We start from the raw sequence: 17937 nt of genomic DNA on the forward strand, positions 1-17937 counted from the left end.
GTGAACGAGGATCTTGAGGCTGGGTGGCTCGGATGGTTCAGAGCGGCGAGCCAACTCCCCCAACAGCTCTGGGCCTCAAGTATGGGGGGAATTGCCCGTGACACAAAACAAAAAACAAACCCCCAGACTCTCGTTGAAAGCAAGATTCATGATGTTTGGTCTTCCGAAGGGTTGGGCACCGATCCAAGTGGATGACGGAGTGAAGATGCGTGCCTTGAAACTCGGTTCAAGCAGCGAGACGCCACCACCACCACCTTCTACTCAGGCGCATGTGCACGGCTGGGGTTGCGTTGTGCTGTGGATGGAGACCGCGTGAAGGAAATTTCCACGAATATTCCTGGCATGAGTAACAACTCATCGTGCCTGTGAGCAAACGTTGGGGAATGATTTGAACCACGCTATCGATTTTTTTGTTGTTTAAAGAAAATTGTCACCGACAATGTTGACCTGTTGACAATGTTCCGAGCGTGCTGGACTCACGGTCGCTGCGTTGGGAATTCCACTTAAGGGTCACCTTAGCCCATCGTCCCACCTGGGCCCATGCAATATATTCCACTTTGTGACAGGTCAACAGTGATTGAGCTTTGGGGAATACACTACCACCATGGCAGCGTGGGATTTACACTTCCGATTCATTAATATTAATTACACAGTTAAGCGAGACACTGTGACCTTTCAGCTTTGACAACAGATGGCTTAACTTACTTCATGTATTTACTAACCAACATATATTTAGCCACGTATTATTTGAACATGCACCGTCTATGCTAATTGGTTTTTTACCCTTTTATCTGGCAACAAAACTGACACCTTTATACGAGGAGTCATGTTTGCATAGACCACAATACCTGCAGTCATAATGCAAACAAAAAACATAACTCTGATAATGTATGCACTGTCCTTGAAGTTGATTGGTCCACACCCGAGACAGCTTTCCTTAGAGCCTAGTCTCACATGGTGTTGGACCAGATGACGCCAAAAGGCGTTTTTTGTTTGCATTATGACTGCAGGTATTGTGGTCTATGCAAACATGACTCCTCGTAAAAAAGGTGTCAGTTTTGTTGCCAGATAAAAGGGTAAAAAACCAATTATCATATTTTTCTACTGGAAAATAAGGTTCCAATGATGCACCGTCTAGTTTAATAGAAACACGGTAAAAGTGCATCCCTGCAATAGCTTGCGCTCACTACTGCTAGCAGAAGCACCTGCACTACAGGGAACTCTGGAGAGTCACTCGGGAGGGTCTTTGGCCTACTCTTCCAAGCTGCACAGAGAACTGAAATACCGTACAGGAGGACTCGGTGCCTCTGGGAGTAGTTCTGTGGCGAGAATCGGGGCAGGCCTATCGGGACGGTTCTCCGCTGCTCCACCGATCGGTGCCAAAGTCGTCGCCGCACGACGAGCACGCGTGCTCAGGACAATGCCTGTGCGACTCTTTGGGGGCTCGTCCGGGTGGGTACGCGAAGAGGTCGGATTGTGCGACATCCGTGACCTGGCCAATGTCTGCACTGGGTACGGGGCGGTCGATTGGTTGGGACGGATGTGCGACGGTCAGACACATGGCGTTGTTGATGAAGTCGCCCTCCTCGGTCCCCCACGGCCTCAGTTCAACCACAGCGGTGCGCGAGCCAGTGAGCGGTGGCGATGGCGGTCGTTGTCGCCACGGAGTTCGCCTTCAACGCCTCCACACCACGACCCCAGCCGCTGTCTGGAGACGCCGGCGCGTCGTGGTGCAGCAGCCGTCCGCGTCGTGAAGCCCTGCACGTGCGCGATGGACTTCCTTCACACTCCACCTGGCATCATTCTTCCCACCCCATCTACTTGAGGTGTAATGGAGGCTTCGTGATGTCTGATAAAGAAGACCACACAAGACAGCACGTGTGCATAATGTCTTAAACGTTTTAATTGCCACAACTTTCATACCGCAAACGTGAGTATTTGCAATTTCCCTGTAAAAAAAACGTTCACTTAAAACACAATAAATAAATACAAAATTAAATGAGATGCCACCTTAGATGCGATTCACAAGTTCTCATGGTCCATCCATAACCGAGATCCGCACGGTCCGACGGCGCGACAGCGGCGTCGCCCGCTCACCACGGCCGCCCGGGCCCACGGGGCCGGCGGCGCGTGGGCCGCAAGCGGCACTCCTACTGGGGGCCCGCTGGACCTCCCGCTTTAACATCTCATTAGAATCTTAAGTTTAGTTTTACACATTTCATGAGCTTTCGCGTGAGCGAGGCCGGCAGTGCTACGAGCTAAATCATCGACTGCGAAACCCTCGCTTAGCCGACACCAATCCATCGCCTCCACGCCCCGACTGCCTCCACTGTGGTGGGTAAAGGCGCAGCCCTGCAACCGCCTGCCCACGGCCACTGCGGGCGCATGGGACCTCCACTCGAGGGGGCTCTCGAGAGCCCCACTGAGGGGGTGTTTTGGCCTACTTTTCCACGCGACTATAACGTTTAATAGGATTACTTGATAGTTTGTAATATTACGATGAAGTTACTTTGTATAGACGCCCCAAGGTCCTTCATCGCCAAGCCACGCTGTGCCAATTTGAGCCAAGGTTTATACCCCCTAGGACAGAGCTGAAAACTCACAGTAGGGCCGCGATGCCTGATTGAAATGTCACTTTAAGTGATCCGCTTCATCCTGACGCGAGCGCTATCTGTTCCTAAGTGCCAACGAAACGCGCTGCAGTCGAGCCGAACGCATCACCGTCGTCATCGTGGGAATAGGCCCACAGGATACAGCCAAAGTTACCATCGGCAGGATAGAACCAGATTTACCATCGGCAGGATAGAACTAGAGTTTCCATCGGCAGGATACAGCCAGAGTTACTATCGACAGGATAGAACTAAAGTTACCATTGGCAGGATAGAACCAGAGTTACCATCGGCAGGATAGAACCAGAGTTACCATCGACAGGATAGAACCAGAGTTACCATCAGCCACATTTCAGCATTCGCGTTTGGGAAACAGCACTCCCGAGAAATCGCCGTGGCAGCGACTCCGCAACGCTCGACTCGGTGCGACCGATTGGGCAGTGTAGCAAACCGATCCACCGCACGCCGGCTTGCAGTCATCCTGCAATCGACCCACGTGCATCCACACACACTCTACTGGCTTGCTTCTACGTACTGTACATCAACACACATTAGAAGTCACACTGTACACGACCCGATGAACTCTCGTGACGTGGGGTCACCATTCGACGCGAGACCACGTTGCGTCTCGTTCCTACCGAGCAACCACCTGTGTGTGTGTGCCCGCTCATTTGTTCACTCGTACTTCATGCCGTTCGCTTCAAAAGTAAACGAGCAAGAGCATATCAGTTGCATAATAGGAACTCGATCTCGGCATGCATGACGCCACGTACGCGTCGTGTGCGTGGGGACGACCGTCAATCGACGGATCCAGGGTTGCCTCTGCTGCGTGCTTTGAGGCTGTCGCCGGAGTGACCGCACACGAGATGATTGTTGAAAGGTGGCGGCTTGCGAGCAGATCTTTCTTCCAAGTTCGTTCATTTTGTCCAAAGGTGTTACCGGACGGAACTTCTGCGGGCGACATCTTTCAATCTGGGGTCAAACGCCGGGGCCAATTGGAATCCGACCGCCCACTCCCGAGATCGCGAGCCGAACTGATGACCGACCGGCCACTCCAGGAGTCGTGCGTCGATGTGGAATTTCATAACCGCAGCGGTTGCAGCTTGGCGCTGCCACATAGTTTGGTCACGGCTGGCACGGAATGACAAAATACAAAAAAAATAAAAAATTCGATGTCCCCAAGTGTCCGGACTGCGCACCGCCTGTTCCCTCTCCGACGCGTCTTTAGTGGTTTCACCGATTTTGCCTTCTCAGCTTTCCACCCGAGCTCTCACCGCCACTACCCAGTGAACACGGAACACTTTTTGCCAACTTCGGTCCAACCACAGGCGTTGGCACCACCTTGGCATGCTTACTCGGTAATTTCACTGCTCTGCTCGTTAAATCATTTTACAATGGTGAGAAAAAGTGAATTACTCTTCAGGTTTTTATCTTTGATACAAATACAAAGCAAGCTCACCGAAACACACGCCTTGGTGTTTTTGGTAACCCTTAGGCAGGTTCGCACCAACTAAAAAATTCCAGGCGATCTGTCGCGTCCCGGCGCCCGGCTGATTTTTAATGCCCCTCCACATTCCATCTCAGCAAGCGAACGGATATTGTGAGGCTCCGAAATGAAATGTGGTTTCCTCTTTAAGAACTTCCTAATTTGACGAGGATATCAATACGCGGGTAGCTTTGTAGAACGGACAATGATCAATGTCCTTTATGTTTGTAAGAATGCCTTTATGCTTCAGTGGATGAAAAGATAAATGAGCTACAGATGAGCACAGTGCTCATTAGGGTGTGCAGGTAAATACGTGGTGTGAATCGCACAACTTGCGACTAATTTCTTCCAAAATAGGCGACCGAATCAATTAACGGATATTGTGAGGCTCCGAAATGAAATGTGGTTTCCTCTTTAAGATCTTCCTAATTTGACGAGGATATCAATACGCGGGTAGCTTTGTAGAACGGACAATGATCAATGTCCTTTATGTTTGTAAGAATGCCTTTATGCTTCAGTGGATGAAAAGATAAATGAGCTACAGATGAGCACAGTGCTCATTAGGGTGTGCAGGTAAATACGTGGTGTGAATCGCACAACTTGCGACTAATTTCTTCCAAAATAGGCGACCGAATCAATTAGTAAAATGTAAAAGGGGCAGCCACTCACAGCCCTGTCATGTCCCGCTCTCAGCCCCGCTCCATCACAGGGAGCTCTGGGGAGCCCCCCTTGAAGGGGGCATTTGTCTCCCTCGCGAATCTTTAACGAATCCCACGGTGACACTTAAAACTGTGAGAGCCGTGCGGTCACACGACTGCTCGCAGGAGGCCTCCCCGAAACATCGACCACTTCTCACGATCATGCGATGTCACCCCGAGAGGGGCGAGGTGGGGGTCGATGGATTCTACAAGAAGCTCCCGGCACATGGAGAAAAACGTCAGACGTTGCGCCGACGGCGCTCGCACGCCCTCCACAGCAGGGCGTGCGAGCGCCGTGGCCGCCTGGTGACCACGACCCACGGAGACCGACGACGGCTCTGAGGACTGCGCGGCAATGTGGCGGCGCTGTGGTAACACTCGTGCCTTGCCGCTAGAAAAGCCCGAGTTCCATTCCCGACCGGGGCGCCGCAGCCACGATGCAGACTCCCCAGGCGCAGCCACGGCTCATGCTGGGGCCGGACGGCTCGCGTCCCACGGGGTAACGCTCACCGTGGGGTACCGGCCATTACCCCGCGGTGTCTGTTACCCCGCGGTGCGCGGGCGTGGTGAGTTACCCCACGGTATGCAGGCGTGGTGAGTTACCCCACGGTGAGCGGGCGTGGTGAGTTACCCCACGGTGAGCGGGCGTGGTGAATTACCCCACGGGGTCCATGATGAAACAACAAAAAAGGAAATCCCCAATAACAGAGTGTGACATTCATAGATACCCCGCTGATATCAAATTGTCCTTTCTGCGGTTGATTAGATACCGTGAAAGCGATGGTCCCATATCTGAGAGAGGAGGAGTGATATGAGAGTTAATGAGTCGCGCAATGACCATCCCTGTCGGAATATTTAGAGAATTCCAAATAAGATTGCAACCGAGATCGGAATTCCTGAGAAAATTCCCAAACGTTATAAAGAAGGCTAATTCAGGAGACGCGGTAGAATTGTGCACAGAGAATTTTGGAGAAAAAATCGTACAGAAAGCAAACGATCGACATCAACCCGCGAGGAGGCCGGGGAGCGTCGGCACCTGGAGATGCCGACGATTCCAACCGTCCAGAGACCCGGGAAGCGCGGCAAAGACCTCCCCAGAGATTGTAAACAACGTCCAGTGCCAGGGGTCTGCTGGGGACGCGGAAGGGGCCCGTGGAGGATCAGAGACACAGAGAGATGCGCCGGGGGTCAGGGTCGCTGCGATGCTGCGTGGAGCGCCATGGCCATCACCACGATCACCGCGTGGTGCGCCACGATGATTAACACGTGGTGCGCCGTGGTGCGCCGTGGTGATCACGGTGTGGTGCGCTGTGGTGATCACGGCGTGGTGCGCCGTGGTGTTCACCGCGTGGTGGGCCGTGGTGTTCACCGCGTGGTGATCATGGCGTGGTGCGCCGTGGTGTTCACCGCGTGGTGGGCCGTGGTGTTCACCGCGTGGTGATCACCATGGTGATCACGGCGTGGTGCGCCGTGGTGATCACGGCGTGGTGCACCGTGGTGATCACGGCGTGGTGATCACCGTGATCACGGCGTGGTGCGCCGTGGTGATCACCGCGTGATGATCACCGCGTGGCGATACCGCTTCCTCTAGGCTTTGCTACTGCTCTGCTCGTAATCGTCACGGGTTTTGAAGTATGACCGAAGGTCACCTGAAAAGCAAATTGCAGTTCACTCAACTTGTCTGACGATGATGACGGCAAGCTGCCGCTTTACAATTCGCGTCGCTTCCATCGCAACGTGCTGCCGGAATATCAGGGCGTAATAATATCATCGTTATCATCGCTTTGTCGTCAATTACCCCCAAAAACGTTTCACAAAGCGCCAATTTAATGGGCAGTCGCTACTTTTCGATTGTTGTGAACTTTTAAGAATTCGGAAATGTTTTGTCGGTAAATGAAACGTTAACGCCAAAAAATTAACGAGCAACGGTAATGACGGCGATGATGATGACGCTTTGTAAACGGGACGACGGTGCGATCGTTGCGGTGGTCATATCGTACGGCGTGTGCCGTAGTGATGCCATGGTAACACGCTATTGCTGTAGTATCGCCGTAGTAACACGGAATCGCCGTGGTGACACGGTATTGCCGTAGTAACGCGGTATCGCCAGTTACACGATATCGCCAGTTACACGATATCGCTATAGTAAAGCAGTATCGGCATAGTAATTCGGTATCGCCGTGGTGACGCGACATCGCCGTGGTGACGTGGTGTCGCCGTGGTGACGCGACGTCGCCGTGGTGACGCGACGTCGCCGTGGTGACGCGACGTCGCCGTAGTGACGCGACATCGCCGTGGTGACGTGGTGTCGCGGCGACGCTACGGCCTGGCGACAGGACGTCTGGCTGAGACAAAACCCTAACAGTCAACGTCACGAAGAAGCTCGCTATCAAGAGTCACGTAGCATAGAGATATCAAGAATAGCGCTATCAAGAGTAGCATAGCGCTATCAAGAGAGTCGCGGATGCAACTCATAGTGCACATCATGCTGGGTAGCAGAGCTCAACAGTTTGCCTGCCAAATGAAAACACAAAAACTTTTGGTTTCTGGCTCAGTTTTCCCCGTAAGGCTGTGTTCTCTTTCGCTGTTGTCATCATGTCTATGGGGTTTCGTGTTTTACATACGCATGCAAGAAGACGTTTCGACAACGCGTTTGTCGCTCGGAAGTTTGGGACGGTTGAGATTTTACAACAGCAACAACAACAATGTACGCGGCGCAGATTTCGTGCAGATCTTAAATAATTACAAAATAAACAAAAGGAGGAGGAAGGAGCAGCGGTGGCAGAGATGTTCCGGGTGTTGTTTTGAACAGCACCAGCATCCTAGACGATGACTGGGCTCTCGTGGCCGTCGCCCTGCTGCCTGGTCGTGTCGTACGCCCGGACCACCTCCGTCTGAGAGAGGACCCCGTTCTCCTCCTGCGAGAACGCGTAGCCATCTGCAAACGAGTCATGGGAACGAGCAACGTGTCACCGTGCGCGGTGAGCAGCGAAAGCACCACGCTGGCGGATCTGGGCGAGCGCGCTTCTGTAGCCGGACATGAACAACGGGGGTCAGGGAAGTCCGGGTTAAAGGTCAGGTCGGCCCGACGATTAGAAGCATGGTTGTCAAAAGCAATTGGTTCGTATTACTTGCAAGAGTAAAAAAAGCCAGCAAAAAATTGTTTTTTTCCCGCACAAATAAAAAAGTCTAACGCAATAAACGTGGTTACGTTTAAAACGGACAAACGAAGGGAACTGCCGCTGTGGTGCAGCGGTCAGCAGGCGCACGGGACTTCAGAGGTCGAAGGTTCGATTCCATCTCCCGGCAGCGGCAGGGTGAATGGGTTCACCGCAGTCGGCAGGCCCACCGGAAGTGGGGTAAAGTGTAGGTGCTCCCACCTTATCCAACACGCCTGGTCAGTGTGGAAGAGTTCAAATGCCCTCTCTTGAGCGCCCACTAGCGGAAGCTCTAATGCCAGCAGCAACACGAGCCAGGAATTGAAGGGCTGCACCGTGACCTCGTAATAAGAGCCGATGGCACACGCAACCCCGCGGTGCCTGCCATTGAATTGGTAAACCGGTTCTGAAAATGGTTACCGGTTCGCCGGTTACCGGTTAACCACCCCAGTTAGGAGCATGGCTCTTTTAGGGGATGACTGAGTGCGGTTAGAGAGTTGGGGTGGAACTAAGGTCTGGTATGTTTAAGCTTGGGGGTTAGTGTTAGGGGTAGGAGTGTGGTCTAAGTGGTTCATGTGGAGAGTGTTAGGGGTTGGAGTGTGGTCTGGATAGTTCATGTGGAGAGTGTTAGGGGTTGGAGTGTGGTCTGGGTGGTTCATGTGGAGAGTGTTAGGGGTAGGAGTGTGGTCTGGGTGGTTTATGTGGAGAGTGTTAGGGGTAGGAGTGTGGTCTGGGTGGTTCATGTGGAGAGTGTTAGGGGTTGGAGTGTGGTCTGGATAGTTCATGTGGAGAGTGTTAGGGGTTGGAGTGTGGTCTGGGTGGTTCATGTGGAGAGTGTTAGGGGTGGGAGTGTCGTCTGGGTGGTTCATGTGGAGAGTGTTAGGGGTAGGAGTGTGGTCTGGATAGTTCATGTGGATAGTGTTAGGGGTAGTAGTGTGGTCTGGGTGGTTCATGTGGAGAGTGTTAGGGGTTGAAGTGTGGTCTGGGTGGTTCATGTGGAGAGTGTTAGGGGTAGAGGTGTGGTCTGGGTGGTTCATGTGGAGAGTGTTAGGGGTAGGAGTGTGGTCTGGGTAGTTCATGTGGAGAGTGTTAGGGGTAGGAGTGTGGTCTGGGTGGTTCATGTGGAGAGTGTTAGGGGTAGGAGTGTGGTCTGGATAGTTCATGTGGAGAGTGTTAGGGGTTGGAGTGTGGTCTGGGTGGTTCATGTGGAGAGTGTTAGGGGTAGGAGTGTGGTCTGGAAAGTTTATGTGGAGAGTGTTAGGGGTAGAGGTGTGGTCTGGGTGGTTCATGTGGAGAGTGTTAGGGGTAGGAGTGTCGTCTGGGTGGTTCATGTGGAGAGTGTTAGGGGTAGGAGTGTGGTCTGGGTGGTTCATGCGGAGAGTGTTAGGGGTAGGAGTGTGGTCTGGGTGGTTCATGTGGAGAGTGTTAGGGGTTGGAGTGTGGTCTGGATAGTTCATGTGGAGAGTGTTAGGGGGAGAGGTGTGGTCTGGGTGGTTCATGTGGAGAGTGTTAGGGGTAGGAGTGTGGTCTGGGTGGTTTATGTGGAGAGTGTTAGGGGTAGGAGTGTGGTCTGGGTGGTTCATGTGGAGAGTGTTAGGGGTAGGAGTGTGGTCTGGGTGGTTCATGTGGAGTGATAGGGGTAGGAGTGTGGTCTGGGTGGTTCATGTGAAGAGTGTTAAGAGTAAGAGTGTGGTCTGGGTGGTTCATGTGGAGAGTGTTAGGGGTTGGAGTGTGGTCTGGGTGGTTCATGTGGAGAGTGTTAGGGGTAGGAGTGTGGTCTGGATAGTTCATGTGGAGAGTGTTAGGGGTAGGAGTGTGGTCTGGATAGTTCATGTGGAGAGTGTTAGGGGTAGAGGTGTGGTCTGGGTGGTTCATGTGGAGAGTGTTAGGGGTAGGAGTGTGGTCTGGGTAGTTCATGTGGAGAGTGTTAGGGGTAGGAGTGTGGTCTGGGTGGTTCATGTGGAGAGTGTTAGGGGTAGGAGTGTGGTCTGGATAGTTCATGTGGAGAGTGTTAGGGGTTGGAGTGTGGTCTGAGTGGTTCATGTGGAGAGTGTTAGGGGTAGGAGTGTGGTCTGGGTGGTTCATGTGGAGAGTGTTAGGGGTAGGAGTGTGGTCTGGAAAGTTCATGTGGAGAGTGTTAGGGGTAGAGGTGTGGTCTGGGTGGTTCATGTGGAGAGTGTTAGGGGTAGGAGTGTGGTCTGGGTGGTTCATGTGGAGAGTGTTAGGGGTAGGAGTGTGGTCTGGGTGGTTCATGTGGAGAGTGTTAGGGGTAGGAGTGTGGTCTGGGTGGTTCATGTGGAGTGATAGGGGTAGGAGTGTGGTCTGGGTGGTTCATGTGGAGAGTGTTAGGGGTAGGAGTGTGGTCTGGGTGGTTCATGTGGAGAGTGTTAGGGCTTGGAGTGTGGTCTGGGTGGTTCATGTGGAGAGTGTTAGGGGTAGGAGTGTGGTCTGGATAGTTCATGTGGAGAGTGTTAGGGGTAGGAGTGTGGTCTGGATAGTTCATGTGGAGAGTGTTAGGGGTAGGAGTGTGGTCTGGGTGGTTCATGTGGAGAGTGATAGGGGTAGGAGTGTGGTCTGGGTGGTTCATATGGTGAGTGTTAGGGGTAGAGGTGTGGTCTGGGTGGTTCATGTGGAGAGTGTTAAGGGTAGGAGTGTGGTCTGGGTGGTTCATGTGGAGAGTGTTAGGGGTAGGAGTGTGGTCCGGGTGGTTCATGTGGAGAGTGTTAGGGGTAGGAGTGTGGTCTGGGTGGTTCATGTGGAGAGTGTTAGGGGTTGGAGTGTGGTCTGGAGAGTTCATGTGGAGAGTGTTAGGGGGAGAGGTGTGGTCTGGGTGGTTCATGTGGAGAGTGTTAGGGGTAGGAGTGTGGTCTGGGTGGTTCATGTGGAGAGTGTTAGGGGTAGGAGTGTGGTCTGGGTGGTTCATGTGGAGAGTGTTAGGGGTAGGAGTGTGGTCTGGGTGGTTCATGTGGAGTGATAGGGGTAGGAGTGTGGTCTGGGTGGTTCATGTGGAGAGTGTTAGGGGTAGGAGTGTGGTCTGGGTGGTTCATGTGGAGAGTGTTAGGGGTTGGAGTATGGTCTGGGTGGTTCATGTGGAGAGTGTTAGGGGTAGGAGTGTGGTCTGGATAGTTCATGTGGAGAGTGTTAGGGGTAGGAGTGTGGTCTGGATAGTTCATGTGGAGAGTGTTAGGGGTAGGATTGTGGTCTGGGTGGTTCAAGTGGAGAGTGATAGGGGTAGGAGTGTGGTCTGGGTGGTTCATGTGGTGAGTGTTAGGGGTAGGAGTGTGGTCTGGGTGGTTCATGTGGAGAGTGTTAGGGGTAGGAGTGTGGTCTGGATAGTTCATGTGGAGAGTGTTAGGGGTTGGAGTGTGGTCTGGGTGGTTCATGTGGAGAGTGTTAGGGGTAGAGGTGTGGTCTGGGTGGTTCATGTGGAGAGTGTTAGGGGTTGGAGTGTGGTCTGGGTGGTTCATGTGGAGAGTGTTAGGGGTAGGAGTGTGGTCTGGGTGGTTCATGTGGAGAGTGTTAGGGGTAGGAGTGTGGTCTGGATAGTTCATGTGGATAGTGTTAGGGCTAGAGGTGTGGTCTGGGTGGTTCATGTGGAGAGTGTTAGGGGTAGGAGTGTGGTCTGGGTGGTTCATGTGGAGAGTGTTAGGGGTAGGAGTGTGGTCTGGGTGGTTCATGTGGAGAGTGTTAGGGGTAGGAGTGTGGTCTGGGTGGTTCATGTGGAGAATGTTAGGGGTTGGAGTGTGGTCTGGAAAGTTCATGTGGAGAGTGTTAGGGGGAGAGGTGTGGTCTGGGTGGTTCATGTGGAGAGTGTTAGGGGTAGGAGTGTGGTCTGGGTGGTTCATGTGGAGAGTGTTAGGGGTAGGAGTGTGGTCTGGGTGGTTCATGTGGAGAGTGTTAGGGGTAGGAGTGTGGTCTGGGTGGTTCATGTGGAGTGATAGGGGTAGGAGTGTGGTCTGGGTGGTTCATGTGGAGAGTGTTAGGGGTAGGAGTGTGGTCTTGGTGGTTCACGTGGAGAGTGTTAGGGGTTGGAGTGTGGTCTGGGTGGTTCATGTGGAGAGTGTTAGGGGTAGGAGTGTGGTCTGGGTGGTTCATGTGGAGAGTGTTAGGGGTAGGAGTGTGGTCTGGATAGTTCATGTGGATAGTGTTAGGGGTAGAGGTGTGGTCTGGGTGGTTCATGTGGAGAGTGTAAGGGGTAGGAGTGTGGTCTGGGTGGTTCATGTGGAGAGTGTTAGGGGTAGGAGTGTGGTCTGGGTGGTTCATGTGGAGAGTGTTAGGGGTAGGAGTGTGGTCTGGGTGGTTCATGTGGAGAATGTTAGGGGTTGGAGTGTGGTCTGGATAGTTCATGTGGAGAGTGTTAGGGGGAGAGGTGTGGTCTGGGTGGTTCATGTGGAGAGTGTTAGGGGTAGGAGTGTGGTCTGGGTGGTTCATGTGGAGAGTGTTAGGGGTAGGAGTGTGGTCTGGGTGGTTCATGTGGAGAGTGTTAGGGGTAGGAGTGTGGTCTGGGTGGTTCATGTGGAGTGATAGGGGTAGGAGTGTGGTCTGGGTGGTTCATGTGGAGAGTGTTAGGGGTAGGAGTGTGGTCTGGGTGGTTCATGTGGAGAGTGTTAGGGGTTGGAGTGTGGTCTGGGTGGTTCATGTGGAGAGTGTTAGGGGTAGGAGTGTGGTCTGGATAGTGCATGTGGAGAGTGTTAGGGGTAGGAGTGTGGTCTGGATAGTTCATGTGGAAAGTGTTAGGGGTAGGAGTGTGGTCTGGGTGGTTCATGTGGAGAGTGATAGGGGTAGGAGTGTGGTCTGGGTGGTTCATGTGGTGAGTGTTAGGGGTAGGAGGGTGGTCTGGGTGGTTCATGTGGAGAGTGTTAGGGGTAGGAGTGTGGTCTGGATAGTTCATGTGGAGAGTGTTAGGGGTTGGAGTGTGGTCTGGGTGGTTCATGTGGAGAGTGTTAGGGGTAGGAGTGTGGTCTGGATAGTTCATGTGGAGAGTGTTAGGGGTAGGAGTGTGGTCTGGGTGGTTCATGTGGAGAGTGTTAGGGGTTGGAGTGTGGTCTGGGTGGTTCATGTAGAGAGTGTTAGGGGTAGGAGTGTGGTCTGGGTGGTTCATGTGGAGAGTGTTAGGGGTAGGAGAGTTGTCTGGGTGGTTCATGTGGAGAGTGTTAGGGGTAGAGGTGTGGTCTGGGTGGTTCATGTGGAGAGTGTTAGGGGTAGGAGTGTGGTCTGGGTGGTTCATGTGGAGAGTGTTAGGGGTAGGAGTGTGGTCTGGGTGGTTCATGTGGAGAGTGTTAGGGGTAGGAGTGTGGTCTGGGTGGTTCATGTGGAGAGTGTTAGGGGTAGGAGTGTGGTCTGGGTGGTTCATGTGGAGAGTGTTAGGGGTTGAAGTGTGGTCTGGATAGTTCATGTGGAGAGTGTTAGGGGGAGAGGTGTGGTCTGGGTGGTTCATGTGGAGAGTGTTAGGGGTAGGAGTGTGGTCTGGGTGGTTCATGTGGAGAGTGTTAGGGGTAGGAGTGTGGTCTGGGTGGTTCATGTGGAGAGTGTTATGGGTAGGAGTGTGGTCTGGGTGGTTCATGTGGAGAGTGTTAGGGGTAGGAGTGTGGTCTGGGTGGTTCGTGTGGAGAGTGTTAGGGGTTGGAGTGTGGTCTGGGTGGTTCATGTGGAGAGTCTTAGGGGTAGGAGTGTGGTCTGGATAGTTCATGTGGAGAGTGTTAGTGGTAGGAGTGTGGTCTGGATAGTTCATGTGGAGAGTGTTAGGGGTAGGAGTGTGGTCTGGGTGGTTCATGTGGAGAGTGATAGGGGTAGGAGTGTGGTCTGGGTGGTTCATGTGGAGAGTGTTAGGGGTAGGAGTGTGGTCTGGGTGGTTCATGTGGAGAGTGTTAGGGGTTGGAGTGTGGTCTGGGTGGTTCATGTGGAGAGTGTTAGGGGTAGAGGTGTGGTCTGGGTGGTTCATGTGGAGAGTGTTAGGGGTAGGAGTGTGGTCTGGGTAGTTCATGTGGAGTGTTAGGGGTAGGAGTGTGGTCTGGGTGGTTCATGTGGAGAGTGTTAGGGGTAGGAGTGTGGTCTGGATAGTTCATGTGGAGAGTGTTAGGGGTTGGAGTGTGGTCTGGGTGGTTCATGTGGAGAGTGTTAGGGGTAGGAGTGTGGTCTGGATAGTTCATGTGGAGAGTGTTAGGGGTAGGAGAGTTGTCTGGGTGGTTCATGTGGAGAGTGTTAGGGGTTGGAGTGTGGTCTGGGTGGTTCATGTAGAGAGTGTTAGGGGTTGAAGTGTGGTCTGGGTGGTTCATGTGGAGAGTGTTAGGGGTAGGAGTGTGGTCTGGGTGGTTCATGTGGAGAGTGTTAGGGGTAGGAGAGTTGTCTGGGTGGTTCATGTGGAGAGTGTTAGGGGTTGGAGTGTGGTCTGGGTGGTTCATGTGGAGAGTGTTAGGGGTAGGAGTGTGGTCTGGATAGTTCATGTGGAGAGTGTTAGGGGTAGGAGAGTTGTCTGGGTGGTTCACGTGGAGAGTGTTAGGGGTAGAGGTGTGGTCTGGGTGGTTCATGTGGAGAGTGTTAGGGGTAGGAGTGTGGTATGGGTGGTTCATGTGGAGAGTGTTAGGGGTAGGAGTGTGGTCTGGGTGGTTCATGTGGAGAGTGATAGGGGTAGGAGTGTGGTCTGGGTGGTTCATGTGGAGAGTGTTAGGGGTTGGAGTGTGGTCTGGGTGGTTCATGTGGAGAGTGTTAGGGGTTGGAGTGTGGTCTGGGTGGTTCATGTGGAGAGTGTTAGGGGTAGAAGTGTGGTCTGGGTGGTTCATGTGGAGAGTGTTAGGGGTAGGAGTGTGGTCTGGATAGTTCATGTGGAGAGTGTTAGGGGTAGGAGTGTGGTCTGGGTGGTTCATGTGGAGAGTGTTAGGGGTAGGAGTGTGGTCTGGGTGGTTCATGTGGAGAGTGTTAGGGGTAGGAGTGTGGTCTGGGTGGTTCATGTGGAGAGTGTTAGGGGTAGGAGTAGGGTCTGGGTGGTTCATGTGGAGAGTGTTAGGGGTTGGAGTGTGGTCTGGGTGGTTCATGTGGAGAGTTTTAGGGGTAGAGGTGTGGTCTGGGTGGTTCATGTGGAGAGTGTTAGGGGTAGGAGTGTGGTCTGGGTGGTTCATGTGGAGAGTGTTAGGGGTAGGAGTGTGGTCTGGGTGGTTCATGTGGAGAGTGTTAGGGGTAGGAGTGTGGTCTGGGTGGTTCATGTGGAGAGTGTTAGGGGTAGGAGTGTGGTCTGGATAGTTCATGTGGAGAGTGTTAGGGGTTGGAGTGTGGTCTGGGTGGTTCATGTGGAGAGTGTTAGGGGTTGGAGTGTGGTCTGGGTGGTTCATGTGGAGAGTTTTAGGGGTAAAGGTGTGGTCTGGGTGGTTCATGTGGAGAGTGTTAGGGGTAGGAGTGTGGTCTGGGTGGTTCATGTGGAGAGTGTTAGGGGTAGGAGTGTGGTCTGGGTGGTTCATGTGGAGAGTGTTAGGGGTAGGAGTGTGGTCTGGGTGGTTCATGTGGAGAGTGTTAGGGGTAGGAGTGTGGTCTGGATAGTTCATGTGGAGAGTGTTAGGGGTTGGAGTGTGGTCTGGGTGGTTCATGTGGAGAGTGTTAGGGGTAGGAGTGTGGTCTGGGTGGTTCATGTGGAGAGTGTTAGGGGTAAGAGTGTGGTCTGGATAGTTCATGTGGAGAGTGTTAGGGGTAGGAGAGTTGTCTGGGTGGTTCATGTGGAGAGTGTTAGGGGTAGAGGTGTGGTCGGGGTGGTTCATGTGGAGAGTGTTAGGGGTAGGAGTGTGGTCTGTGTGGTTCATGTGGAGAGTGTTAGGGGTAGGAGTGTGGTCTGGATAGTTCATGTGGAGAGTGTTAGGGGTTGGAGTGTGGTCTGGGTGGTTCATGTGGAGAGTGTTAGGGGTAGGAGTGTGGTCTGGGTGGTTCATGTGGAGAGTGTTAGGGGTAGAGGTGTGGTCTGGGTGGTTCATGTGGAGAGTGTTAGGGGTAGGAGTGTGGTCTGGGTGGTTCATGTGGAGAGTGTTAGGGGTAGGAGTGTGGTCTGGGTGGTTCATGTGGAGAGTGTTAGGGGTTGGAGTGTGGTCTGGATAGTTCATGTGGAGAGTGTTAGGGGGAGAGGTGTGGTCTGGGTGGTTCATGTGGAGAGTGTTAGGGGTAGGAGTGTGGTCTGGGTGGTTCATGTGGAGAGTGTTAGGGGTAGGAGTGTGGTCTGGATAGTTCATGTGGAGAGTGTTAGGGGTTGGAGTGTGGTCTGGGTGGTTCATGTGGAGAGTGTTAGGGGTAGGAGTGTGGTCTGGATAGTTCATGTGGAGAGTGTTAGGGGTAGGAGAGTTGTCTGGGTGGTTCATGTGGAGAGTGTTAGGGGTAGAGGTGTGGTCTGGGTGGTTCATGTGGAGAGTGTTAGGGGTAGGAGTGTGGTCTGGGTGGTTCATGTGGAGAGTGTTAGGGGTAGGAGTGTGGTCTGGGTGGTTCATGTGGAGAGTGTTAGGGGTAGGAGTGTGGTCTGGGTGGTTCATGTGGAGAGTGTTAGGGGTAGGAGTGTGGTCTGGATAGTTCATGTGGAGAGTGTTAGGGGTAGGAGAGTTGTCTGGGTGGTTCATGTGGAGAGTGTTAGGGGTAGAGGTGTGGTCTGGGTGGTTCATGTGGAGAGTGTTAGGGGTAGGAGTGTGGTCTGGGTGGTTCATGTGGAGAGTGTTAGGGGTAGGAGTGTGGTCTGGGTGGTTCATGTGGAGAGTGTTAGGGGTAGGAGTGTGTTCTGGGTGGTTCATGTGGAGAGTGTTAGGGGTAGGAGTGTGGTCTGGGTGGTTCATGTGGAGAGTGTTAGGGGTTGAAGTGTGGGCTGGATAGTTCATGTGGAGAGTGTTAGGGGGAGAGGTTTGGTCTGGGTGGTTCATGTGGAGAGTGTTAGGGGTAGGAGTGTGGTCTGGGTGGTTCATGTGGAGAGTGTTAGGGGTAGGAGTGTGGTCTGGGTGGTTCATGTGGAGAGTGTTAGGGGTAGGAGTGTGGTCTGGGTGGTTCATGTGGAGTGATAGGGGTAGGAGTGTGGTCTGGGTGGTTCATGTGGAGAGTGTTAGGGGTAGGAGTGTGGTCTGGGTGGTTCATGTGGAGAGTGTTAGGGGTTGGAGTGTGGTCTGGGTGGTTCATGTGGAGAGTCTTAGGGGTAGGAGTGTGGTCTGGATAGTTCATGTGGAGAGTGTTAGTGGTAGGAGTGTGGTCTGGATAGTTCATGTGGAGAGTGTTAGGGGTAGGAGTGTGGTCTGGGTGGTTCATGTGGAGAGTGATAGGGGTAGGAGTGTGGTCTGGGTGGTTCATGTGGAGAGTGTTAGGGGTAGGAGTGTGGTCTGGGTGGTTCATGTAGAGAGTGTTAGGGGTAGGAGAGTTGTCTGGGTGGTTCATGTGGAGAGTGTTAGGGGTAGAGGTGTGGTCTGGGTGGTTCATGTGGAGAGTGTTAGGGGTAGGAGTGTGGTCTGGGTGGTTCATGTGGAGAGTGTTAGGGGTAGGAGTGTGGTCTGGGTGGTTCATGTGGAGAGTGTTAGGGGTAGGAGTGTGGTCTGGGTGGTTCATGTGGAGAGTGTTAGGGGTAGGAGTGTGGTCTGGGTGGTTCATGTGGAGAGTGTTAGAGGTAGGAGTGTGGTCTGGATAGTTCATGTGGAGAGTGTTAGGGGTTGGAGTGTGGTCTGGGTGGTTCATGTGGAGAGTGTTAGGGGTTGGAGTGTGGTCTGGGTGGTTCATGTGGAGAGTGTTAGGGGTAGGAGTGTGGTCTGGGTGGTTCATGTGGAGAGTGTTAGGGGTAGGAGTGTGGTCTGGATAGTTCATGTGGAGAGTGTTAGGGGTAGGAGTGTGGTCTGGGTGGTTCATGTGGAGAGTGTTAGGGGTTGGAGTGTGGTCTGGGTGGTTCATGTGGAGAGTGTTAGGGGTAGGAGTGTGGTCTGGATAGTTCATGTGGAGAGTGTTAGGGGTTGGAGTGTGGTCTGGGTGGTTCATGTGGAGAGTGTTAGGGG

At 53.2% G+C, this 17937-nt stretch overlaps 1 protein-coding gene across 6 annotated transcripts in view; it reads right to left on the bottom strand.

The window, feature by feature from the left end:
* Positions 1–1881: 1881 nt before the first annotated feature.
* LOC144950991 (phospholipid-transporting ATPase IA-like) overlaps positions 1882–17937 on the bottom strand; it is a 178107-nt gene continuing 162051 nt past the window's right edge. For all 6 annotated transcript variants that reach the window (XM_078881196.1, XM_078881197.1, XM_078881198.1 and 3 more), the window contains one exon: positions 1882–7731. In XM_078881196.1, coding sequence (XP_078737322.1) covers positions 7616–7731 — 116 coding nt within the window. In that variant the 3' untranslated portion in view covers positions 1882–7615. The remainder of the gene's footprint in view (positions 7732–17937) is intronic.

The sequence above is a fragment of the Lampetra fluviatilis genome, chromosome 60, assembly GCF_964198595.1.
Source record: "Lampetra fluviatilis chromosome 60, kcLamFluv1.1, whole genome shotgun sequence".
NCBI lineage: Eukaryota > Metazoa > Chordata > Hyperoartia > Petromyzontiformes > Petromyzontidae > Lampetra > Lampetra fluviatilis.